At 40.9% G+C, this 27,500-nt stretch overlaps 1 protein-coding gene across 1 annotated transcript in view; it reads left to right on the top strand.

Annotated features, from left to right (window-relative positions):
• Positions 1–5,356: 5,356 nt before the first annotated feature.
• The window catches only part of LOC124956742, a 31,952-nt gene continuing 9,808 nt past the window's right edge, over positions 5,357–27,500 (top strand). The window contains exons 1-7 of the mRNA XM_047512939.1: positions 5,357–9,796; positions 10,787–10,934; positions 21,179–21,269; positions 22,726–22,821; positions 22,982–23,119; positions 27,198–27,280; positions 27,455–27,497. Of these exons, the coding sequence (XP_047368895.1) occupies positions 7,376–9,796; positions 10,787–10,934; positions 21,179–21,269; positions 22,726–22,821; positions 22,982–23,119; positions 27,198–27,280; positions 27,455–27,497 (3,020 nt within the window). The 5' untranslated portion in view covers positions 5,357–7,375. The remainder of the gene's footprint in view (positions 9,797–10,786; positions 10,935–21,178; positions 21,270–22,725; positions 22,822–22,981; positions 23,120–27,197; positions 27,281–27,454; positions 27,498–27,500) is intronic.

Raw genomic sequence — 27,500 nt, 5'->3', positions numbered from 1 at the left:
AAAATCATCCTCGATAAACTTCGGTAATTAATATACATGTACGTCTATGCTTTACGCCGATTTTTCTTTTTTTCTTTTACTTTTTTTCTTTTTCTTTTCTTTTTTTTTTTCTTTTTTTTCTCTTTCTTTTTCTTTTCTTTTTTTTTTTTTTTTTTTTTTTTTTTAACAGTAGAAAAAAGAGTTTGTCGTAAACTACGAAAAACTTTTGAGAAGAAAGGGACGAGTGTTTAATTGTTTAACTCTTTTTTCTTCCTTTCTTTCTTCTCTTTTTTCTTTCTTTCTTTTCTATTCCTTCTTTTAATTTTTTTATTTCTAAGTAAAATCTCGTAAGAAATCATGTTTTACGTGTCTCATGGTTAAGGACGGTAAGGGCATTGCCCGTCTGCATTTCTTCGTAAACGACGAGAACGACGATGTGCAAGGAAGAGAAGGTGGTAACAGCACGGGTAGAAAAATGAAAAAAAAAAAAAACGCGAGACACTCGAGACACGTGTCTAGGTCAACCGGTTAACCCTTTAACGGCCTGACCAAAGAAAGAACAAAAAAAAGAAAAAGAAAAGAAAGAAAGAAGAGGACGATAGACGACAAAGAGAGAGAGAGAGAGAGAGAGAGAGAGAGAGAGAGAGAGATTCGAAGAAGAAAGGAAGGATGAGAGGAAGAGGAGGAAGAGGAAAAGAAGAAGGAGGTAAGAAGAAGAAGAAGAATAAGGGTTGTTGTAACGAGTCGCGCGAAATCAAGAAAAAGGAAATTAAGGGAGAACAAAATGAGCTCTCTTTGTCTCTGTCTCTCTCTCTCTCTCTCTATCTATCTATCTATATATCTATCTATCTATCTCTGCCATGACCGTGACTGTTCACCCTTTAAAAAAAGAACGAACGTGTTTTCGTTTATCTAAAAAAGGGTTGTCTGTCCTTAAAATCATTCTGGACGATCCAAATCCGTTTTTTCCCTGACGAAATAATTCTATCCCTCTAAAAGTATTAAAAGTAAAACTATTTCACTTGGATTTTCTGAATAAAATTATGTCCCCTATGTAGAAAGGATTTTATATATATATATATACAATCACAAAACTTACCGACATGATATTTATTCATCGTTTAATCGTTATATTATATTATTATGATAATTCTTAGGATTCTCTCTTTTAATTGAAAATAATTTCAATGAATAATTAAACTTTGATCAATTTAAATAGTTAAACGAAAAAAAAAAAGAAGTCATCTTTCTTGAACTGATCCCCAAAGTACTGCGATCAACTATGAGGGGTTACGAAAGGGGCATATGGAAAATGACACCAAAGGACGAGTATCAGTTCTCTCCCTTCCTCCCTCCCTCTCTCTCTCTCTCTCCTCTCTCTCTCTCTCTTTCTCTCTCTCTCTTTCTTTCGCTTGGTTTCGGTTGTCCCGCTCGATTATTCGAGCCGTCATCGAGAATTTACAGAGAAAAGGAAAACAAGTTCGGTGGATGTCGAAGGTAGTATCGTCGCGTAGTCGTCGAAGGGTGAATAGGGAGCAAAGGTAGAGGGTGTATAGGAGTAGCAACGACAGTTAAGGTTACATCCGATGGTCGTTTTGGCTAGGGATCTTCTCTCTCTCCCTCTCACTCTATCTCTTTCTCTCTCTCTCTCTCTCTCTCTCTCTCTCTCTTGCTCTCTCTGTCTTTCTCTATCATCTCTCCCCTCTACGAACGAACAGCTCTCGGCAGAAAAACCACCCCCGCGGCACGGTATTCTGGCCCTAGTCGAGCGAATGAGAGAACCCTTCCTCCCTGTCCTCCCGACAGCAGCAGAGCACCTACACCTCCCACGTTGCCCCGGCAACCTCGGCTTGGGGTTGGCCACCGCCGCCTCCGTTGCGCCACGGCTCCATTCACCGCACCTACTACCCCCTTCGACCCCTCGGCAACCTTCCTCCACCCACTCCTCCGCTTCACCGACTCCTCTCCCTCTTCCATTTCCACCACCGACTCGACTCGACTCGACTCGACTCGTCCAACCCCCTCCAAGCCCCTTCAACCCTCTTCTCTCTTTCTCCCTCTCTCTCTCTCTCTCTTTCTCTCTCTCTCTCTCTCTCTTCGTCATCCTTCTCTCCTCCTCTTCTGCCTACTACTCCTATTTCGGCATCCCCTTCTCTCCTCTCTTACTTCTCGATCTTCTACGACGTAGAAACTATGCGAGACTCTCTCTCTTTCTCTCTCTCTCTCTCTCTCTCTGTCTCTCTCTGTCTCTCTCTCTCTCTCTCTTGCTCTCTCTATGTCTCTCTGTGCGTGTATGCGTGTATTTGTGTGTAGGAGGAGTGAGAGAGAAACGAGGGCGGCGGCAGCAGCTTCTCTGGAAGCCAACCGGATTAACGTATCTCGAATAATTCATGCGTACTTCGTTCTAAGGGACCCAAAGAGGCGGGAGGGAATGGATGGGTATATGTATATGTGAGAGAGAAAGAGAGAGAGAGAGAGAGAGAGAGAGAGAGAGAGAGAATAGACTGGAACGTAGTAGAACGCGTGTTAGGAAAGACCAATTTGCAAGATTCTAATCATAGTCGAGTTCGCGCGACGTTATCGTCTTTTTGATCACTCGCATTTGTATACCATATCTACTTTTGTATATATATACATATATATATATATATATATATATATATATATATATACATGTATATATCTCCGATGTTTTTCTGTATTACGAAAAACAAAAAAACAGAAAACAAAAGTTGCCGCCGTTAAACGTTCGTAAAAAGATCATTAAATGTATACTTCGGTATTTGGTAATGTCAGATCTGCGAAGAGAGAGCTATGGTATTTTTGCAAATATTGAAAAAATTATTGAAGATTTTTCTCCATAAACAATTTGTTTTATATTGTCTCTCCCTTTTTCTCTCCTCCCCCCCCTCTTTCTCTCTCTCTCTCTCTCTCTCTCTATTTCCTTCTTTCTCTAAAGAAATTCGACTGGATTTCATTACGAAATCCTCATCTTATCGAACGATTTAGAAGAGAAAGAGAAAAATAAAAAAAAAAAAAAAAAGAGAAAAAAAAGAAAAAGGACCAAAAAAAAAGGAAAAACAATCGTTCTTTCCGCATCGTATCTTCCGAGCCCTTAAAACATCGTGGCACCTCGAGAAGGAAACGGAAACTTTTTGGAACGTGTTAACGTAAACCGATTTTCAAGGAGAGCTCCCTAACGTAGATGCGACGCGATCGTTTCCATCTTCCCTTTTCTTTCTCTCTATCTCTCTCTCCCTCTCTCTCTCTCTCTTTATCTTTCTCTCTCTTTCTCTGTGTCTCTTTCCATCCATGTTCTTTCTCGAACACGCGACAACCCTCTTGAACTTTGTCGAGGAGGAGAAACTCAAGTAGAGAGACTTAAACGGTGTGTTTCTCTCTCTCTCTCTCTCTCTCTCTCTCTCTTTCTATATATATACATATATATATATATACACATATATATCTATCTATCTATCTATCTTTCTATCCATCCGTCTGTCAATCTCTTTCTCTCTTGTTCATTTTCTCTCTCTTTCTCTCTCTCTCTCTCTCTCTCTCTCTCTCTCTCTCTCTCTCTCTCTCTCTCTCTCTCTCTCTCTCGTAACAGGGTGGAAGTCGATTTTCATCCATCTCGGAGGACTCTCTCCTCCGCACAGCTTCAAATAGGGTGAATCAAATTGGCGTCGCGTAGAAGAACTGAGAAGAACCGGATTCGATCTTACGCGTGGAAAACGCCCCGTACTACGGCTTGTCGCGCGAATCAACCTTCGACACTCTCTTCTTTCGATTTGAGAAGCGAGAGAGGGGACATTTGAGAAAAATAAATATTGAAAGATAAAAAAAGGTCCGAAGGTTATAGCGCGAATTGTTTTTCTTTCTTTCTTTTTTGTTTTTCTTTTCTTTTCCTTTCTTTTTTTTCCTTTTTTTTCTTTTTTTGTCTCTTTTTTTTATACGTGCATAAATTTCAATTATAATTATTTTTATTCGAGAAATAATGAGAATCATTTATTTTTATATTTTTCTTAAATCGATACATTATCTTCTATACGTAATTGAATAAGATTTATATCGTATAATATATATGTATATAAATAATGTATTCACAGTGACATGATGAAAATTAATTTTCTTTTTTTTTTTTTTTTTTTTTTTTTTTTACGAATGAAAATATTAAGAATTGACCACTTTTAAAGTTCACCATTTTAATAAACATTGGATGGGAATGAGGGATGAATTTTTAATATGTCTTAAATCGATATGTTATTCCGTAAATGTGATAAAAAAAGAAATGTAAATTAGTTGATAAATAATATAAATAATGTATTTATTCACAATGACACGATGAAAATCAATTTTTTCTTTTTTCCTTTTTTCTGTTTTTTTTTTTTTTTTTTTTTTTTTTTTTTACGAATGAAAATATTATGGATCGAGACTTTCGAAGTTCACCACTTTAATAAACATCGGGGTTGAAATAAGGGATGAATTTTTAATATGTCTTAAAACGATACATTATTCTGAAAATGTAATTAAAAACTTTACATCAGATGACGAATATATAAATAATGTATGTATTTACAATGACATGATGAAAATCAATTTTTTTGTTTTTTTTTTTTTACGAATGAAAATGTTACGTATTGGTAATTTCAAAATACACTACTTTACGTGTTAAAAAAGCAATTGGGGGGTAGGGGGGGTTGGGAAATAAAGGACAAATTTTTAATATGTAATTTTTAAAATGTAATTATATTAAATGCAATTCAAATATTATAACAATTTCGAAGTTATTTATGTTAAAAAGGTCCAATTAAAAAATCGTTTCTATTGATTGTAGCTGATAAAAGAAATAGAGATCAGATAGTGAACAAGCCGCGACGGTCCTTCGGGAATGCTAGTAGATATTCTAAAGGAGTTTTCTGGATTGGTAGAATTGTTGAGAAAGAAAAAAGAAAAAAGAAAAAAGAAAAAATAAAAAAGGAAAAGAAAAATAAAACTGAAAAGTCAGTTTCCATGAGGAACAAGTCTCGTTTGCATTGTTCACAGGTTCGAGAATGCCTTTCTTCCTTATGGAAACTAGTCTTTTAGCTACTAGTTTCCTTCACGGGATGAGGGCAAACTAAGAATGGAAATTCGTAGAGGAACGTCGACGTAATTTTCATTTCAATTAGATCAGAGCGATCCAATAACTCGTATTTCCATTTAATCGATTCATTTTATATAATATATGTCTGGCATGTCGTTATAAAAAAAAAAAAAAAAAAAAAAAAAAAAAAAAAAAAAAGAAAGAAAAAACAAACAAATAAATAAATAAGCTAATTAATTAATTGATTAATAGAATATTGAAAAATTGTATATATTCCTTTACGATTCCGCAAATTTCTATTAAACATTTAACGTTATTTTCATAATTAAATATATTTTATTATTATCTAAAAGATAATTATTTTCTTCGAGATAAAATATTTACAATTGTTTCATAAGATATCTTCAAAACAAAATATCGAGTTAGACTCTATCGTCGTATTAGACAAGATATCGATTTTAGAATCATCATAAGAGTGAACGATTGACATAAAATATTCATTTCACAAAAAAAAAAAAAAAAGAGAAAAAAAAAACAGAAAGAAAAAAAACAAAAAATCCTTGCGAAAGGAAGTTAGCCATTCGTTCTAATCGTAAAATATTCGTATAATAATAATATATCTGAGATTTCTAACTGATACGAATAAAACAGTAGGTCTGTTCTCTATTGGTCTCGTTAGTGCAAAGATAAAGCTGTTGAACTCGTTCGAATAACGCTCGCGGCATAGTATCTCTCTCTCTCTCTGTCTCTCTCTCTCTCTCTCTCTCTCTCTTTCTTTTGTAGTATAGAAACGTCATCGTATTGAGAGCAGAGCACGGTACGAGCTTCTATGTCCGCACGGGAACGCGAACAGATCGATTACCGTATTGGCGGTAGGAGTGCGCGTAGAGCCACGTACCGCAACTACGTGACAAATATTATCACGATCGACCTATGCGTAGCGTTTGATGTGGACGGGTTTATGAAAGGCCAACGCGCCTATAATCATGCCTCCGCGAACGCCGAAGAACAAATCCGATTTGTGTCAGCTATGAATCCAGATCTTGTTCGATTCATTTTCATTTAATCTGACCAGATATTCCCTTTAAAGTGAATAATTACGATAATAAACAATGTTGTTACAACGAACAGAAATCGGTCTATTAAAGTCATCAAGAATGTATCATCAGAGATATATTTAACAGATCACAATATCAAGGACGTATCGAAATAATTGACAAGTCATTAGAATAATGGAGGATCGATCAGATGACAGATTGATAATCAACCGAAAGCATCGTTAGTAGTCCGTATCATAGATAATCAAGAAGTCTATGAAAAGGATCAGTTAAATCTATTAGATCTATTGATGATCAGTCAAGACCATTATCACTTGTTTATTGGATAAAAGAAGGATTGATGATTTATCGACATCAAAAATGTATTGGTAACATTGACAATCTATGTAATAGATCGACCATTGATGCGATTGGTACACTAGTAAAGAAAGTACAAGTATGACGAGAAGTGACAGAGAGAGAGAAAATGTAGTGCAGTGTGTTAGGTGCACGGTGTAGGTTAAACAAGATCGATAAGGTTTACTCTGTGCTCGTGCCGCGTGACACAGAAGGGTGAGGTTATATGAAAATAGAGGGTTCGAAGAGAGGACCTTTTATTTCCGTTCTTTTTCCTTTTTATCTTTAAGAAAGAATAAGGAGGAGGTTCTTGGACGCAACAGAAGGAGAAAAGGATATTCGTCTGAAGGCGTCTAATGTAGACATTGGAGGGTCGCGCACAGTTTAAGAGAGAAAGAGGAAGCGAGAGAGAGAGAGAGTGAGTGGCTGAAGGGGGTGGTGGTGGGTCGCCCGTTTCCACCCTCCATTTCCACCCCCGACAACTCGCAGGCGGTCGACGGGAGCTCGGTGGCACCCACTCACCCACCACCAGCAGAGCCAGCACCGCCGCCGCCGCCGCCCCCGGGCGTCCTCATGCCATGCCAACCAACGAGCCGGGGCCGCTTTCGCTTTGTGCGCACCGGGGCGGCGGTACATCAAAGCCTTCTAGTTCCCGCTCCGGCCTTTGACGGCTGCGTCGCGGCCGCTCGCTCAGTCATCGCTCGGTAGGCGAAGCCAGCACGCCGCGCGGATGAGCTCGACGCCGTTGTCCTCGCGAGTCCTCGTCGGCCGGGATCAACGAGATCTCGCTAACCAGCCACGGAACTCGATCGAGTTCAACAGTGTTCCTAACCTTGATCAAAGGAGTCACTACGACTCCTCGTTCTATCAACGGCGAGACGAGTACTCTATATGTTAAGAGAAAAGAGGTAAAGGAATGTCGCCTCGCGGTAGCAAGTGCGCGCGTGTTAGCGGTAGCAAAGCTGCCGCCACATTGGAGAAGGATCGCCGTGGTTCGAGGGAGTCTAGAACCTTCGAGGGAAACGATAAGGAACGTCTTGAGCAACGGGAGGAGGAGAATTACCAACAGCAGGAGAATCACCAAAAGCAGCCAATCGTTAAAAAAGAGTCAGCCGAGGGAAAGAATAATAATAATAAAAAGAAGAAGGCATCAACGATGACGATGAAAAGACGGAGGAAGAGGAAGAAGAGGAAGAGAAAACCAGGCCGAGCGAAGACGACGCCGGAGACAGACGCGGCGGCAACGGCGGCGGCGGCGGCGGCGGCGGCGGCGGCGGCGGCGGCGTCGTCGGCGGTTGCGGTGTTGGCGGTGCGCGAGGGTCGATCATGGATCGGAGCGCGCATGCGTCAACCCCTGGAGAGTACCGAAGGTGGCCTCGAGCAGCCCCGTGAAAACGGCACCCTGCTAAAACGACGGTGCTCGCAAAGCCCGCATCGCGACCTCCTATCCGAAAGCAGAAACCTTTCTAGCTCGCCCTGTTCCTCGCGTTCCACCTCTACATGCACCTCCAGTTCCACTTCCTCCTCCTCCTCCTCCTCCTCTTCCTCCTCTCGCCCTTCCTCGAGGTCATCCTCGGTGTCCAGTAGCGAGGGATCTTCTTTGATCGGTAGTCAACTGAAAACGTCGGAGAGCACACGGCTATTTTGCAGAGACCGGAAACGGAAAGAAAAGAGACGCCGCGGTAGCCGCGAGTGTGCACGAGAAGAGACTAAGAAGGAAGAAGGGAAGGAGGATATTGTAACAGGGAAGGTGGAGGTAGAGGAGGAGGAGGAGGAGGAGGAAGAGGAGGAGGAGGAGGAGGAGGAGGACGGCGACGACGACGACGACGACGACGAGGAGGAGGAGGAGGAGGGACCACCAGTGGGGGAACTCCAGACTCGATCCGCGCCGCCGATAACGTCGACTCCGATTCCACCTCCCACACCCTCTACCTCTTCCAATACAACCCCAGCAGCTGCTCCATTACCCCCTCTCTCACCATCCTCCTCACCGTCAGCTTCATCCGAACCTCTCGTTGCCTCTTCTCCTTCCTCTTCATCTTATCGTGCCGATTCTAGAAATGAAATCTCTGGTGCACGTCCGACCACTACCTCCTCCTCCACCACCTCCTCGTCACCTTTAGAAAATATCAGAAGCGCCTTGGAGTGCTACGATCGCAGTAGAATCTATCTGGCGCATGTATCCTTCTTGGACTGGCGTGATGTACCTGGAAGACGACGTGGACACCTGGAGGAACACCGAAAACTTCATGGTGCAACCTCGAGGAGTTCAGAAAGGTCTTCCGGGGAAAGAGTCTGGGTTGTTGGGGCTGCCGACCATGATGGACATCATAGGACTAGGTTGTTAGTGGCTGGTCGTCACTGGAGACCACGTTGTCTCAGTCGTGTGAATATGCTCAGCCAACCGGTGGTATACGCCGGCGGTGGGAGAGGTTCCCTCACGGCTGACCTCTTTCTATGGTGGTTTCACCGTGAGTTCGCCGTAACTGCGATGGCCATGCACCCAGACGGTGCTGTCCTCGTGGCTGAGAGCGCCGATTATCTACCTCCCGAAGGGGACTGCGTTGCGGCCGATGGTCTTGTTAGACTCTTCGTCGTACCGAAGGATTGTCTCGAAACAAGGATCGTTGTAAGAGAATTGAGAGTGAGGTTAGCAATTGGAGCACTTACCAGAGTATACCATGGTGTATATCGAAGTAAATTCTCAACGATCGAACGAGATGATGATAGATTGGAGACTTATCTTCGAAGATTTACTCTCAAGGAAGCATTTGCGGATCTACACCGAGCCTGGCTGAGCGTACGATCGGAAACATTTGCCAGAAGTTGGGCCTTACCGAGGGAACGAGAGGATGTAGAATCACGTATAGGTCGATCTAACGTTACGGGAAACAACAACTCTATCCTTCGTACTATCGTTGCATCTGCGGAAAGAGAAGAGGATAGGATGCTGTTGGACGAACTCCGTGGACTGGCTGGTGAATTAGGTCTCAAAGTTGGTGACGAGGAACTTGCAAGATGGATCATCGACGGGGAAGAACGAACGTCACGACGTTACGATACCACCACCACCACCACCACCACCACCACCACCACTACCACCATCGATCTCGACGTCGATCAATCGCGTCTCATCAAAATCGAATCCGAACGCAAGTCGATCGATCAGGAATGCGAATTCGAACATGAGGACGATGACGACGACGAGGAAGATGAACCGACGGCCGAGGAGACCGTCGGACTTCTCACCAGAGTTCTCACGTGGATGGAAAGAGAACCATTGGATCCTGGACTACTTCTCGCTGTTAGATCAATGCGCGATATAGCTGCTATTATGGTAAGAAGTTGGCCAATCAAGGATGAAAAATATTTCGAACCGACAAAACTGAAAACTTATACTAAGGGCCAGTCTTTCTTATTGAATACAATCTCGTTGAATAAAATCAAACCAATTTTATCGACTGTTACCTAATCGAAGGGAAGAAAAAGATAGATAGATAGATAGATAGATAGAGAGAGAGAGAGAGAGAGAGAGAGAGAGAGAGAAGCAGACAAAAAGGGGAAGGAGAGCAAAGGGGAAGGGGGCGTATCGAGGCGTACCCTCGAAGAGCCACTTCAATTCGGCGATACGCCGTCCCACGGAAAAGCCGAACGAGCCCTCGAGTCCTCGAGAGGAGCGCGCGCGCCGGCTTTGCAAATTAACGCTCGAGATCGTCCTCGACGAATGCTCTCTCACTCTTATCCACCCCCCCTCTTCCGTCCGCTCTCCTCTACCCTCCTCTCCTCTCCTTTCCTCTCTTCACTTCAGTTCTCTTCTTTTCTTTTCTCTACCTTATCGAATCGAATATCCAGTTTCCTTTTTAAGAGTCGTAGCTTGATAGGAGGGCGGCTGCTCCTGCGTTTCCAATGCAGTAGAGCTCCTCAGCCCCTTTGGATATCGACGAACTTGACCCGTCGTCGCCTTTCTCGAAACTGATACTTTCGTTTATTGATACCATTCGATATTCGATTGTATTGATCAACAGTACTTAATATATAAAACGTTTATCGTTAAATTCAAAGAAGAAGGATATCAATAGGCTAAAGCGAACGACAAATTTTCATTGTTCTCTTTTCATTTCTTTTCATTTTCTTTCTCTTTCTCTCTCTCACTTCGTATGATCTTTTTTTTTTTTTTTACATTTAATTTAATTTTCTTTCCGTTCGTTCGTTCGTTCGTTCGTTCGTTCGTTCGTTCGTTCATTCATTCATTTTGTTTTTGCCTTTCAGAGATATATTGTTTTGGTACTGTACGTGTTAAAGGATTTTCGTTTGATTTATTTTCCAGGCAAGCAAGATGGGCCTAGCAGGGACGCATCCAAGCGGGCTGCCCTTCTTCTGTCCGAACGGTGATCACCTGACGCAACCACCGCCCGCCCACATGGGTATACCTCCGTATGGGGCTTTGGATGCTGGCAAAGCTGCCGCAGCGGCCGGTGAGTACCTACTGGTAGCCGTCACGCGTCTATAACCCATGCGACCACCCACACGCTCCACGCATCGCGTTTTATTGGATATCGTGGAGTCTATAGGTTTAGCCGCTATTAAATTGACGTTTCGTGCCACGTTTTTCTTTCTCTCTCCCTCTCTCTCTCTCTCTCTCTCTATCTCTTTCAAACACTCACATACTCTCTCTCTCTCTCTCTCTCTCTCTCTCTGGTATTTTTTTCTTTTTATTTTTCTTTTTTTCCTCTTCATCATTGTTATTTTACACGCGAGAGATTGATGTACGGATACGTAAGTAACATATCAACGCGCGAATTGTCAGGTGTTATTCTGTTATTTTTATCGATGTAATTGCATTTTAAACGTCGACCTTTTTGTATTGTTGTTTTTAAACGAAAATCCTTCTTTTTTTCTTTTTTTTTTTTTTTTTGCGAAATATATCTCGTTTCGAACGATCGATATAATTTTTATTGTTTTTTTTTTTTCCCCTTTTTTTTTTTTTTTTTTTTTTTTTTTTTTTTTTTTTTTTTTTTTTTTTTTTTTTTTTTTTTTTTTTTCGATTCGGACACACTTTCTCTCTTTAGTCCGTGGCATTGTAACTCTATAAATATTGACGCTACTCTCGAATCTTAATTAACGTAACTATCTTACGGAGTGCGTCGATCGAATTCAGCGGTACGTAATAATAGCTCTTGTAAATCTATTCCTCTGTATCGACATCACTTTGTAAACTTTCACCCAAAGAGAGTGGGGGTGACAAGGGACAGGGGGAGAGAGAGAAAGAGAGAGATGCAAATATTAACGCGTTCGTTACATTCGAAGTACCGTAACATATATCACGCGTATGTGCGTACGATGAACGGGAGTAGGACCACTTTGTACGTGCAAACAAAGCTATTTTGAAAAAGTGTAGGTTGTAAATAGAGAACATTCATTTTATTTACGCACCATGAATAAAAATTCAACAATTTTGACTAACGACCTGTCGTCTCTCTGCAATGATTTCACGTGGCCCTGCTTTTTTTTTTTTTTTTTTTAAATAATAATGATAATAATAGTAATAATAATAATAATAATAATAATAATAATAGTATAATAATAATAATTAGGACAAAATAGTATATACTTTGAAAGTTCGATGCTCGACATTGCGTAAACATTGATATATTCCTGAAAGTTTCTAATTGAAGGAATATTATTTCTTATCGAGTCAAGAGCCACGCCAAGTTCTGAATTCAGAAGAGGGAGGGTTGAAGTGGACGAACAGCATCCCCGATGTAGGAGGAGAAAGAAAGAGAGAGAGAGAGAGAGAGAGAGAGAGAGAGAGAGAGAGAGAGAGAGAGAGAGGGTCTCGTAAACTGGCGTCAAGTAGGAGAATAAGAGGAGGACTCACCATTAGGCTAATCTGCCAAGCATGCAGCCACCCTCGGGTGCCGGGTCAAGGGTGTTTCAAAGCCAGCTCGCTATTTCTACGGCTTCTCTCCTTCCACCCTCGTTGCCTCCGCCCTGGAACCGCCCTCTCTCTCTCTCTCTCTCTCTCTCTCTCTCTCTCTCTTTCTCTTTCTCTCTTTCCTCTCATCTCGTGTTCTCTTTCCTACAACGAGGAGCCATTGTGAAACACGACAGTCGATAACCAACCAGTACCTACTCTATTCTACCTATCACGTGAACATTCGATATCGATATACACGTTATATATTAGACGTTAGATGCATATGTGTCCACATCGAAATTTTTTTATTCTTTTCTTTTTTTTTTTGTTTTTTTTTTTCAAATGATACAAGGAACGATCGACGATAAATCTGTCATAATTCGAAGAAAATTTTAATCGAAAAAATCTCTCTCTCACTCTCCCCCTTATCGTCGTTCCTCTCTTTCTCTCTCTCTCTCTCTCTCTCTCTCTCAAACTTCCTGAATACTTTCGAAGAGGAAGAGGAAGAGAGAAAGAAGAAATGTCGAGACTCGCTTCGATCTTCTCTTTCCTCTTAATCTTTCTCTCTCTCTCTCTCTCTCTCTCTGTCCCTCTCTCTCTCTCTCTCTCTCTCTCTCTCTCTCTCTCTCTCTCTCTCTCTCTCTCTCTCTCTCTCTCTCTCTCTTCCGATCCCCTTCGCGTGTCTCCTTAGTCTCCGGAATATGTAGATGGGGCTGATAGCGTTTATGCACGACTACGAGTTCGTACGGCGGTTCGAGTTCTTTGTCTTGCAAACGAGCGAACGTTTCGTTCTCTCCTCTTCTCTCCTCTCCTCTCCTCACCTCACCTCACCTCACCTAACCTCACTTCTCTTCTCCTCTTCTCTTCTTTCCCTCGCATCACCACATCCCCCACCAGAATCGGCATCGTGACGACCTCGCGTTCCCTGCCTCTTTCTCTCTTTCTCTCTCTTTCTTTTCTTCTCTTCTCACTCTTCTATACTCGGTTTACCCCGCAAAAGCAACGACCCTCCTCGATTCAATCTCTCCCGTCTCTCTTGGACCACCACACCGTGCTTCCTCCTTCTTCGTCTCCCTCTCTACCTCTGTCTTTCTCTCTCTGTCTCTCTTTTTCTCCTTTTCTCCTTTTCTCTTGTTCTCTTTCTTCCTCATCGTCATACACCACCACACAACGACAACATGGTGACGACGTCGGCACCCCTGCCAACTTTCCTCTCTCACTTCCCGCGAATATATTTCTAATTAGCTCTACTTTTCGATCTCCATTGCGTGTTTATTTCGCATCTCTTCTCCGTTGCGATATTTGAGAAAAAGAGAAAAAAAAGAATGAAAGAGAAAAAGAGAGAGATAGATAGATAGATAGAGAGAGAGAGAGAGAGAGATTGGGAAAATGAAAGGGTTCTCGTAGGAGAAAGGCGCAAACTCCGACCGGAGGAAGAAGAGGAGGAAGAAGGAAGAGAGAAAATTGAAGAGAGAGAGAAAGAGAGAAAGATAGAGAAAGAGAGGCTGTCGATGCTGAAGTTTCGTTTCGCCGGGGCTCCGCCATTGATCCGCTTAATTTCTCTCTTCTCTCGCTCCTCTTCCCCTTTTCTTCCCCATTCTCTCACCGTCCTTCTCTTTCTTTTTCCTTCCTCTTTCACCTTTCGTCGCTTTCTCTCTCTCTCTCTCTCTCTCTCTCTCTCTCTCTCTCTTTCTCTTTTTCTCTCTCGTATACTCTGCCGTCTGCGCTCTCCATCACCCAGCCGATCCAATCCGCTTTCCACTTTGGGGTGTGTGCGCGCGCGCGCGTCTCTTCAGCCACGCCGAGTTTCAGCTTCTCTCTCTCTCTCTCTTTCTCTCTCTTTCTATTCTACATATATATATATATATCTCACCCTCTCTCAATATCGTCAATGAGCCCGATTTCACTTCCTGCTTTTCCCATCGCTCTTTGTCTCTCTTTTACTCTATTTTCAAAACTTGTCTATGTCTTCATTTCCTACTTGCTCTCTTGCTCGCTTTCTTTCTTTCTCTTTCCTTTCATTTTTCTCTTTATTTGTTTGTTTGTTTGTTTGTTTGTTCGTTTGCTTGTTTCTTTCTTTCTTTTCTGTCTTTCTTTCTTTCTTTCTTTCTATCTTCCTATCTTCCTATCGTTTTTCACTTTTATTATGTAAAATCCAGATCGACAGTATTTCCCTCGAACGATACAATTTTTCATACAAGATTGATGAAAAGTATGAGCAACCATAAAAGAGTATATTTACATGACGAAATAATATTGATAATGATATGGAAATATTTTTTAAACTTTAAAAATCATTATCTAATTATCCGTTATGAAAGAAATCCAAATTGACGGAGAAGGGAGATAGGAAATAAAAAAGAAAAAAAAAAAATATATATATATATATATAGAAAAGAAAGGGAAAGAAAGAAAGAGAAGAGAAGAGAAGAAATTTTTTTTGCATAAAAAAGAAATGCGGCAAAAAGATTCGATGAGGAAACTGTTATAAGCAAGTCGTCGTTAAGAAGTCAATCGATTAGGACGTTTAATGATTGCGATTTCCTTGTTGCTAAAGTTGAAGAAAATTTTCGCACGGTCCCTCGCTAAATACTTTTTACGTCGATTTAGTAACAGAAAGGGAATAAACGAGGCGGCTGCATTTTTGACGCTGAACATGGCCACGCGAGTTAGCGATTGCGAAAGAAGACTCTACTCCGCACGTCGTATTAGCTGAAGTAAACGAGTCCGACGTAATTGTCGGCCTTTATGGTTCGTACACGTTGAAATTCCATACCTAGTAAGGAACTTTCCCTTGGATTCCAATACATAATTGATCCGGTTCGTGATCAATGAATCAGTGACTTTCCATAAGCGGCTTATTAAACGATTTATTATATAAATGTCTAACTTAATGAATCGAATGCGAAGACGTTCGTGCTTAACTTTTATCGAGATAACGTTGTTATTTACATTTCAACCTTTTCTTTTTCCTTTTCTTATTGTTCTTTCTTTCTCTCTCTCTCTCTCTCTTTATCTCTCTTTCTCTTGACAAATTAATATCCATCAAAATTATTCTTCCTGAATTATCCAAAAGAGAAAAGAAATAAAAAGCGCAATAATTAATACCTTATTATACGATGATAATTAACTAGATGAGATAAATTAAAATATATTTCTTAATTAAAGAATAAAAAAAATATATTTCTATAAATTTTTATCGACTTATTTATATTTTCATTTTTAATTTTTCAACGAATACAATTAAAATTATTAAATGTTATTATAACGAAAACGAATATATATATGTATATATAATACAATGTATATGAACAAACATCCACATGCATGCTCATATACACACACACAATACACGCAAATACATACACACACACACACACACTCCTCACACCGGATCGGTATCGTAAAGCACTTGTAAATACGTTAGTTGGAGCCCTCGTCCTAGTAGGGCTCACCACGGGAACCTGCTGTATATACCACTCTCCTTCGCCACTCGCTGCCATACTCTCGAGTCTCGATCCCCTTTCGAAGAAAACTAACTCGGCTTATTCTACCCTTTCGTAGAAAAGATGTTTGGAATGAAATCACCACCTTGATCCTTTCTCAGTTAATATCACGTTAATATATATATATATATATATATATATATATAAATCGATCGAATTCTCCTTCAAATGTATCGCCTCCTGATAAAATCAAACAAATCGACGTTAATAATCCACTTTACAAGGTGGATAAATTTGATGATAGATTTTCTTGAAGAGAAAGAGAGAGAGAGAGAGAGAGAGAAAAAAAGGAGAAGGAGAAAAGAAAAAAGGGATTGAAAAATTACAAATGGCGGAGTTAGGAAATGACAATAAGAAGAAAAAAGAAAAAGAAAGCAAGAAAGAAAGAAAGGAAAGAAGAGAAAGAGAGAGAGAGGAAAAAAAAACGAAAAAAACCCCTGAAAACCATCGAAGTCGTCGAGAAATCGAAAGAACGAAAAACACGAAAGAGAGAGAGAGAGAGAGAGAGACTATATATCGTGGTACACGGAATACCGGGAACTCGAGTTGTTCGAGAATAAAAGAGTAATTTTCCGGGTGGTGAGACGCCGATAATGGGGTTGCAGACTGCCGAGTCGACTGAAAAGTGATTAAGCACACATGACGGAGCCCGCGGACTTGCCAGGATATTACGAGCCACCCCTTTCGAACCATCCTCTCTCCCCCTTCTCGTATACACACACACACACACACACACACGCGCACACTCACACTCTCTCTCTCTCTTTCTCACTCTTTGTCTCATTCTTTCTCTCTCTCTCTCTCTCTCTCTCTCTTATTCCTACTACCATCCCATCCGCAATTCGTACTACCTATTCTCATCTCCTTTCGTATATACGTCGTATTAAACGGATAGCCTAACCATTCCTCTCCTCTCCCTCAATCTTCCTCATCTACCTACCTTCTACTAGCACTTCCTTCCGGCTAACCTTTCTTACCCTCCTCCTCCTTCTCCTTCTCCTTCTCCTCCTCCTCTTCCTCTTCCTACCCAACCCACTACCACTATAACGATTATATTCACTCATCCTGAATCTGAATCAGGCCCATACGATACTTAACCCAACTAACCGATCGTAACATCGCGATACGATTCTTTTATTTCCTTACAATTCTTATTAGCCGAACTATTCGTTTCCTCGATAGCGTTTACATGATCCTATTGTTCGATGTTTCTATTACTATTCCTCTTCCTCTTCCTCCTCCTCCTCCTCCTCCTTCTCCTCCTACCTCTTCTACTTCTCCTTATACCTGAATGATAGAGATTACTCGTGCGGCGTAATTACGTTGAAAAGAAAAAGGAAATGGATAGGGAAGGGTGGAATGGGAGGATGAGTGGGTGGGAGTGGGGAGGGGGCTGGGGGTAGGCCATGAGTAAAGAAGTAAAAACGTTTAACGATCGATGAAAAAAGAAATTGGTAAAACGAGCGGAAGAGGGAGAGAGGAAAATCGTGAATTAGGTTCATTCGCGAGCGCGTTTTGATTGCTTCGTTGCTTTTTTTTTCTCTCTTTTCTCTCTCTCTCTCTCTCTCTCTCTCTCTCTCTCTCTCTCTTTCTGTTATGTCGAAAAAACGTCGAATGACGAGAAGAAAACGGATGATAAAAGGGAAAGAAAGGGATTCGAAAGGGACGAGGTTATAGAGCATTACGGGCAAATGGGGAGTGGGGAGAGAAGGGGTGGGTAACTAACGCGGATGGGATCACAGAAATAGAAAATTAGTTCTATCGTGGAGAACCACGCGTTGACAAACTTTGTCAGTTCCTACGTGCTTCGAAAAGGGACAGTTAGGTCGCGAACGATCTTAGGGATGCTCGGCACGTGTCCCTGGCCCAAAGAAAATACATTACACCGAATACTATTGCGTATACTCGTCGCCCAACTCGTTTCGCACTCTATTGTCGAATTTCTTATACCTTGATTGCAATGATCTTATTGTTTTCCTTCTTTTCTTTTTTTTTGTTTTTTTTTTGTTTTTTTTTTTTTTTTTTTGGACGAGAACCAGAGTCGAGGGCGAGAGGGGAAGCTTGTTTCTTTTCTTTTTTTTTCTTTTCTTTTTTATCAGATATCCGAACACACGTATATCTTTCGCGTTTTATAAAAAAAAAAAAAAAAAAAAAAAATATATATATATATATATATACAAGTTATCTACGTGGTGTTTTAACTTGCTAATGAGAAAAGAGAAAATATATATGTATTACCCTACGTAGTCCCTATTCATCATTTTGCAATTCATTAATTTATCCCAAGTTTCCTATCTCTCGTGTCTCCTAATAATTTTCCTTTTTCTTTTTTCTATTTTATTTTGTTTCTTTTATTGTTTTTTTATTTTTTTTTTCTTTTTTTTTTTTTTTTTTTTTTTTTAATCTAAATTAATTTCATAGTTGTTCAGACTCGTCAACGATATTTCATAACGATAAAATAACTTTGAGGATATCGTTAGGAGAAAAAAAAAAAAAAAGAAAAAAAGAAAAAAAAAGAAAAAAAAAAAGAGAAAAAAGAAAAAAAAAGGAAAAAAGAAAGAAAAAGAGAAAGCTCGTTAACTATGCGCGAATAAAACACCAGTTGTTGGAGGATTCGCTTGAAACGGATCGGAGACACGAAACGAAGATAATTAGAAATCTTTTCGGATTTTCATTTCCCTTGATAAGTAAAACGAAACAAGATCGACTAATTGCGATCTAACAAAGTCCTATTCGAAAATCTAGAGTGGCTCTATCGTGGAAAACCACACGTTGACCGACTTTGCGAGTGATGAGGGGTTGAAGGAGATAGGAAGTAGAAGTGAAAGAGAGAGAGAGAGAGAGAGAGAGAGAGAGAGAGAGAAATAAAAAAGAAAAAAAAGATAGAAAAAGAGAACTAGCCCGGGGCTCGAACGTACGATCACGAAACGTAAAAAAGACGAAGAAGAAGTGGACTGAAGGATTGGAAATTGTCCATCCAATCCAACGTTGTTGGTGATAGGGTGGATGAGTGGGTGGTTGAGTGGGTGGTTGGTTGGTTGGTTGGTTGGTTGGATGGATGAGGGGTTGAAAAGTGGATAGAGACCTCGTATTGGCCTCGTCAAGCGGTTTCAGGCTCGCCGATACTTCGGGCGCTTCTCTTCGTCGACCCTTATGAAGCCAATCACGCTTTACCTCCCACAAAGGAGTTCCACTCGTGTCAACCTTCCACGACTGCCTCCGTGTCACGTATTATTAATTCTCTTAGATAACTTCGAGAGAAATAGAAAAGATATTTGTACCTTTCGAAAACGTGAATAACTATTTTTTTTTTCACCAACTATTTTTCATAAACGAAGGTATCGTTCGTTTCGAATTAATCGATAAACAATTTTTTACAGTTCTAATTTTTTTCGAATTATTTTTACTTTTCTCTCTCTTTCTCTTTCTCTCTCTCTTTCTTTTTATATTGTACGAAAATTCTCGTTATCTCGAAAACAACCCCCTGAGTACGATCGAAGTAGGAAACAACGTTTACGTAGGTGTAAGTAAGTGTCATGTGTTTGTGTGTGTTTCGACGTAGATATACACGTATCGCGTTTAAGGGGCTCGGTCTTGCATGCAGATTTACCTCGTAAGGATAAGGATCTGCGTGCAAGGTGGTGCGTGCTCGTCGAAAGTCTTACGGTTTTACTACTTACGGCGATTTAATTCGTTATCGTCGTGTTCTCTTCGACGATGGTAGAATATACGTACTAACAGAGTTGAGAAATATCTTTAAACGCATAAGTACGAGCTTTATATATGTCAGATTTGATCGTGATCGTTTGTAGAGCTTTTAATTATCAGTCGAAACTTTTTAAAAAGTTTTGATGTATGGATCGATCTTATGTATGAACTTCTTTTTTTTCCTTTTTCTTTCTTTCTTTTCTTTTAGGCATAAGAATAAAAGTTTACTTATCAAGGTAAAGAGAATAATAAACTTATTATTATTATTATTATTATTATTATTATTATTATTATTATTATTATTATTATTATTATTATTATTATTATAATTTATATATATATATATATATATATATATATATATGTATATATATATAATGTGCAGCATAAAAGAAAAGAAAAAGAAAAAGGAGAAAGAAATTGGCGAATAATAAGTATGAGGAAAAAATTAGGGAGGGGAGAGGTGAAGAGGACAACAATTAATCATTGTCACACGCATTATAAACAGACATAGATAGACATTATTACACATACTTACATTATGAACATGGAAAAGAACGAAAGAGAATGCGTACGCAAGTTTTTTTTCTCGATTGTTTTCAATTATATGCCCAACGTTATATATGTACATTCTCTCTACCGGGTGTCGAGTACGTTTTCGAGAGGGTGCGGTCTCGTTTCGTATCGTTGACTGCCGCTAACGTTTTGCCGGAGCTGTGCCTGCTGATCGATGCCCGCTTGTGTCGGTAGCAGCTCCGTTTCGTGTTTGTACTGTAAACCGAGGCGATATTAAATACATAGACTCCTTTCGTGCAATCGAACCGCTCTTCTTTGATCTCTCTGTAATAATGTTTATTCTGTATCTGTTAATTCGCCCGCACACCACCGTCCTATTTCTACTACTTTAGTGTTTGTGTATATCTACGTCTGTATATATATATATGTATATATATATATATGCGCATAAATGTCCTCTCGTAAACGTACAGAAATAAAGAGAGAGAGAGAGAGAATGTATTTCGAGATACATGGCGGACTATGAACCGTTCAAATAATGAAAAGTGCTTCTCAGATAATTACTGCCCAAGCCGTTCGTATTTTGTCAATTCAATGTACGGAAACAAACAAAAGTAACATTCGATTCTTCATGAATAATTAACTGGATTTTTTAATTATCTCCATGATATAAAAACGTGTGTAAGTATATGTGAGTGTGTGTGTGTGTGTGTGTGTGAGAGAGAGAGAAAGAGAGAAGTGTAAATTGAAAAGTTGTTAAAAATCTACATTGAAATTTTATTCGAATGACTAAACGAAAATGAATATATACGTATATATATATGGGTAGTTAATAAGGATTTATGTAATACAAGTTTTCGATATCGTAAAACTTTTTTCGAGAAATAATAAGTTAATATCAAGTACTTCGTTAAGGTTAAAGTTTAAGTTAAGGTTAAAGTTTAGTTACGACTACGAACGGAAATGACGTTAAATGTGAAACATAAAATCACTAGTTCGTAATAATTTCGTCCAAAATTGAGATATTTATTATACATATACACAATATATTTCTTTTTTTTTTATGTTTCAGGTCTGACTAGGGCGCCGATGTATCCCTTTTCGACAGGCCAATATCCATATCCCATGCTTAGCCCGGAAATGACGCAAGTCGCCGCTTCTTGGTACGTGAAACGCATTAGAAAAAAAAAAAAAAAAAAGAAAAAAAAAATCATGTGAATATGCACGTCATCGATAAATTTTGATTAACTTCATTTCAGAAATCCCTAGCGACCTAAAACCCTAACAAGTTTATTCTTCTTGACTAGCATCAAAACAATTTTTTATTTTTTCAATTTTAATCCGTTGCGTACAAAAAAAAAAAAAGGAGAAAAAAAAAGGAAAAAAAAAAGGAAAAAAAAAAGGAAAAAAAAAAGGAAAAAAAAAAGGAAGAAAGAAAAGACAATTTTTGTTATCTATCAAATAATTCATAAATGAATGAATCCAGGTTATCTTTTTTTTTTTCTGCAATAGAAATTGTACTGATAACGGTACTGTAATAACGATCTCACTCTCTCTCTCTCTGTCTCTCTTTTTCTCTCTCTTTCTCTCTCTCTCTCTCTCTCTCTCTCTCTCATTCCATCACAGAATTTCCATTCATTCGAATGAGATGCTCGTGTTCAGAATTTAAGGGGTGAATACCGAAAAAAAAAGGATAAAGAAGAGAAGAAAAAAAAACCTAAAAAAAGATAAAGGATAGAGAGAGCAGAGAGATAGAGAGAGAAAGAGAGAGAGAGAGAGAGAGAGAGAGAGAGAGAGAGAGAATAAGTCCGGGGTAGCCGAACGAGAGTTGATTTTTCGGAAGCTTCGGACATAAATAGAGCGGTCCGCAGGTAAATAGCACGAGGCGAGCTATTGAAAACTGGTTCGATGTTCTAAACGAGCCAGGAACAAATAGGAAAGAGTCAAAGAGAGAGAAAGAGAGGGAAAGAGAGAGAGAGAGAGAGAGAGAGAGAAGTAGTACGTATTCGGGGCTAACTCCTCTCTACTTTCGCAATACCTTTTTCGAGAAAATCTCAACATCATTGGGTGCCGAGAGTGTGCCGGCCGTTTCGGTCAGTCTCGTCGTTCATCCTCTCGGTTCCGGTCTATTAGATCGGATACAGGACGGACAGGGCGGTGGCGGTCCATGATCGTCGATGGGCCGGGCCACCCTCCTCTTTCACGAAAGGCGGTTGCCCGTTCAGAAGCATCGGCCTCGCTCAGAAACTTCGCTCCCTCCTTGTTATTTGCTTTCTGCCCGACCCACCGCAAATTGAGATTTTCCACGGATGATTAGATCTCTTCTCCTCAATTAGGAGATCCCTGTACAACGCTCTCTCTCTCTCTCTCTCTCTCTCTCTCTCTCTGTCTTTTTCTTTTTCTTCTTCTTCTTCTTCTTTTTCTCTCTTTAGTACTCCTCGTGCCAACAACAAAATCGTCACTAAAGAGATAATAAACCCAATGGACTTCTATTATTTCTTCATTTGGTCGCCAGTGATTTATTCGAATCTTTTTTTTTTTTCTAAAGGATCCTCGGAAGGAAACTCGTATTACGTTTTATGAGAAACGATGTCAATTTATAGAAACGATTGATTTCAGGCATACCCCAAGCATGTACCCTATTTCACCAGCGAGTGCTGGCTTTCGAAGTCCTTATCCAACGAGTTTACCTATAACGAGTTCGAGTTTACCAAGGTTAGTATGGGATATGATATTTGAATGAATTTTTATTCTTTCACAGGAATATATAATGTTTGTTTTGTTTTGCTTCGAGAACGACAAGTCGATCGATCGAATATACCACTTATAATTTAAATCGATACGAGAGTATGACAATCGTACGATTTATTTTCAGTGATCTCTACCGATTTTCGCCGACGGGTCTGATGCCACCGCATCATGGATTGGGTCCTCACGCACATGCGTTAGCGTCGCATGCATTGGTGTCGTCAGCGCCGAAAACGGATCATTCTACCTTGGATCACAATCACAGGTTCGTAAGGTTCACGGTGAGATCGTTCATTGAAATGATTACAACGAGAGAATACTCGTTTCGTTATTCGATTGTCTTTGGAAAATTGATGATACCAATTGATTCAAACCTAGTACCTTCGAATTCCTACGTGTTCAATTGAAAAATTTGCGAGGTCAGCACTATAGTGTTCCTATACGGACGATCAAAGAAAAATATTGACTATACCAGAAATTCAAGAACGAACGGATGACCGACCAACAAACCAACCAACCAATCAACCAACCAACCAACCAACCAACGAACCAACCCTCTTGATAAAAGAATCATCGACAGAAAACATCTGAAAGGGGTTGCTCCATCGATACGATACATAAATCAAGCAGAGAAAGAGAAAGAGAGATAGATAGAGAGAAAGAAAGAAAGAGAGAGAGAGAATTATTTCGTCGGAGTGTTAACATCTCGACGGTCGAAGAGGAAGAAATTTCTTTATTTACCCGGTAAAACACGACTTTACCCATCGTTACTACAGCGGATACAACAGCACCGATCGAAAAAGGACTATGAGAGAGAAGGGTCGCTTATAACCGAACGAGTAACATACTGGTCGGCTGATAAGGAAGTGACGATCGATCCGAAAAGGGGGATGAAATAGAAAGAGAGAAGAGAGAGAGAAAGAGAACAGTTGTAGAAAGAGAGGGTAGTTGTAGGAAGGGTAGGAAAATAGTTTGAACGACGTCCATAGGTGGAAGCACGTGCTGAGGTGGAGGACCAGTCCAAAAGCCCTTCGATTCGTCTCTCTCGTGATCTCTCTCTCTCTTTTTCTTTCTCTCTCTTTCTCTCTCCATATATATATATATATATATATATATATATATATATATATATATATATATATGTATATATATCTGTCTTTATCTCGCTCTCGCTCTCTTTCGTCCCTTCATCGTCGTCAACACGAGGGCTCGCGTATATTACATTTATCGAATGGCTCTCTCTCTCTTTCTCTCTCTCTCTCTCTCTCTCTCTCTCTCTCTCTCTCTCTCTCTCTCTCTCTCTCTCTTTCTCTCTTCCCCGCACCGCAGAGCGTCTGCGCTGCCGACTCTGTCGACTGCCGACGCTGCCACCACCGACGCCGCCGTCGCCGCGTGATGTATTGATCATTACACTCTTAAACAGATTTCTAATTTGCATTAGTAGTACCCGGGCGATCGCGGCCTAGGCTGACGGTGTGTACACACAAGCTTCCGCATGCTTCTCGTACACGCGTCTTCTTCCGTCTTCTTTGACATGGAAGAGATAAAGAAAGAGAAAGAGAGAGAGAAAGAGAGATATAGGGGGATGCAAAAAGGCAATCCAATAGTTCGACGTTGGTGAAACTCGCGATAACCGCGATACAAAGACGCGTTACGCGTTAAGGAGGAAAATTCGTCTATACGGTTCGACGAGCACCTCTCGCCGTAGTTTGCTTTTGATCTCTCTTTTAGCGAAACAGAGATAGAAAGAGAGATAGAGAGAAAGAGAGAAAGAGAGAGAGGAAAAGAGAGATAGAAAGAGAGATTAAAAGAAATAAAGAGAAGGAAGAAGAGGACGAGGATCGAATGAGTTATACTTTGAAACCCTCGTCTTGGAACAAAGGCTGACGTTGTTGGGATTCCTTCGGCGAGACGAGATCGTCGTTCATCGGCGTTGCACGAAGCAAAGACGATCGGACCCCTTCGGACACTATCGGCAGGAACGCGACAGCAGCACCTTGACCCTCGACCTCGATCCGTTCATAAACCTCGTCGCGGCGCAAGTGGGACGACCCAGCCACGCGAGATCGCCAAGATCGACGGTAGCGCCTCGTGGTGGCCCGCCAAAAGGGCCAAGAAAAAGGGTTCGCAATTGAGAGTAGAAAAAAGAGAGAGAAAGAAAGGAACACAAAGAGAGAGAGAAAGAGAGAGAGAGAGAGAGGGAGAGAGAGAAAGAATGAGAAAGAGAGAGTCAGAGAGAGAGAGAGAGAGAAAGAGAGAGATAAAAAGATAGAGTAAAAGGGATGTGATAGAATTTGAAACGGGAGGAGGGAAACTCGGTATACTTAATAGAGAGAGAGAGAGAGAGAGAAACAATATAAAAGGCATATAAAGACCGTGTGTGTATATGCGATCTTTATCATCGAGTTTTAGCTGTACAAACCAGTAGTATAGAGAATGAAACGGAGAGAAAGAGAAAGAGAGAGAGAGAGGGAAAAAGAGCGAGATAGAGAGAGAGAGAAAGAGATGGATAGATAAAGGAGGAGACAGAGAGAATCGGCGATGATGGCTCGTGCTGCGAGCACCCTTCTCCCCCTCCTCCTCCTCCTCTCTTGCTCTTCTCCACCACCTCCTTCTCCCACTGTCGCGGATAATCAATCGTCGTAACACCGGTCGGCGATTCCACCACGACGCCAGAAACGACGCGTTTCGAGGAAAGAGCGAAAGAGTGAGAGAGAGCGAGAGAGAGAGCGAAAGAGAGCGAGAGAGAGAGAGAGAGAGAGTAAGAGAAAAATATATAGGGTGATCGAAAGGGAGAGGGGAGAGAGAGAAAGTGAGATAGATAGAACAAGAGAGAGAGAAGGATATAGAAGACAGAATGGGAAAATCGGGAGAGTGAGAAAGAGAAAGAAAGAGAAGCAAGCAGAGGGGAGGAATACGAGAGAGATATAGAAAACAGACGGTCGTCGGATGCCGCCCCCGGAGACATTTTATCGTACGAATCGTAGGACGACGAATCGTCGAACGGCAGCGCGAGACACGCGTGCCATCAGCGTCGGGAGTAATACTGAATGTTTGGAGGCAATGGAGTCCTCGGTGGAAAATCGGAACGCCGAGAAAATCGGAGGAACTATTACAAGTAGATCGGTGCTACGTTGATAATCGTGGACTCCTTAGACAGGGTGAGTTTCAAAACGTAGGAGTGAAAGGAAAAGAGAGAGAGAGAGAGAGAGAGAAGAATGATGGAGTGGTATACGCGCGGCGGGGATACCCGCGAAGGGTGGAAACTCGTGATCGTTATTCAGAGTGTAGCGTAAATACTAAGAGGAGTAGCAGTCTCTTCGATAGTGAATTTTGTGAGAAGGTGGCGGAGGTGGTGGTGGCGGTGGTGGTGGCGGTGGTGGTGGTGGTGGTGGTGGTGGTGGTGGAGGTGGAAGAGGAGGAGGAGGAGGAAGAGGAGGAGGAGGAGGAGGAGGAGGAGGAGGTGGTGTTGGTTTTGAGAAAGAAGAGGAAAAGAAGGGGGAGAAAGAGGAGAGGAGAGAGGGAGAGTACGAGGATATAAAACCGTGACAGGACGCATGGCGATGGAGCCCGAGTGCCTGGAGCCTTTGAACTTGGTGATTAAGAAAGACGATACCGCTCGAGGAGGAACTGTGATCGAGGAAGAGAGGATCGGCAAGTCGATGAACGCGATCGACGAAGAAGAGGAGGAGGAGGAGAGCACGGAGTCAAGGATGATAGAGAACAACATGACGACGATACTGCAGGACGCCTGCAAGGCCGGCGAATCTGGTTTACCCATCGCCGATCAGAAGATTCTTACGGCCCTCTATATGAGCAGCCTGATGAACATGTCGAACGCCAGCACCCTGCCACGAAACGTGACGTCGTCCTCGTCGCCGCCGTACGCGGCGCAGCACAACTTCGTTCAGTTGCTGGCCATGCTCGAGGCACGACACCGCGTGTGGCAACAGATGAACAACTGGCCGACACCGCAAAACTTTTTAAGAAATCCTTTGGGCCTACCTCCGCAACCTTATTTCGCGGACTCACCAAGCGCGAATCAACTAACCGAACAATTGTGCACCTCGCAAAATCCCGCGCCGTCCTTTCCCTTATCCTCCGCGAAGGCCGAACCTTCGAACCACGAGGCGAAGCAAGCTTATTTTAAACGGTAACGATATACGAACGAAAACTGCTTTCCTAAAAAAAAAAAGAAAAAAAAAAAAAAAAGAAAAAAAAAACAGAAAAAAAAAAGAAAAAACCGGGAAATAACATCGTCTTGTTCTTCACGACGCTTCTCGTCTCTAAATCAAGTTTTTCAACGTATTATCCGTAAAACGTTCTTGTTGTCGTTTTTCCAGGTCTACGATAGAACAGAAAAATTCTACGTCGTTACCCGCGGACAACGCGAAAAACCAAGATACAGGACAACAAAACAATCAAGGTAAGGCCCTACGTACTGAAAAGTCCGTCCCCCTTTAACATCCAATATATTTATATATATATATATATATATATATATATATATATATATATATATATATATATATGTATAGTCCCTTTTTAACGATTAATCCGTAAATTTGACACACTTTTTTTTTTGTATCTTCTTTGACAGATAAAAAGAAACCCCATATAAAAAAGCCTCTGAACGCATTTATGCT

The sequence above is a fragment of the Vespa velutina genome, chromosome 1, assembly GCF_912470025.1.
Source record: "Vespa velutina chromosome 1, iVesVel2.1, whole genome shotgun sequence".
NCBI lineage: Eukaryota > Metazoa > Arthropoda > Insecta > Hymenoptera > Vespidae > Vespa > Vespa velutina.
The sequence above is the reverse complement of the archived record's forward strand: the minus strand, read 5'-3'. Positions and strand labels throughout refer to the sequence as shown.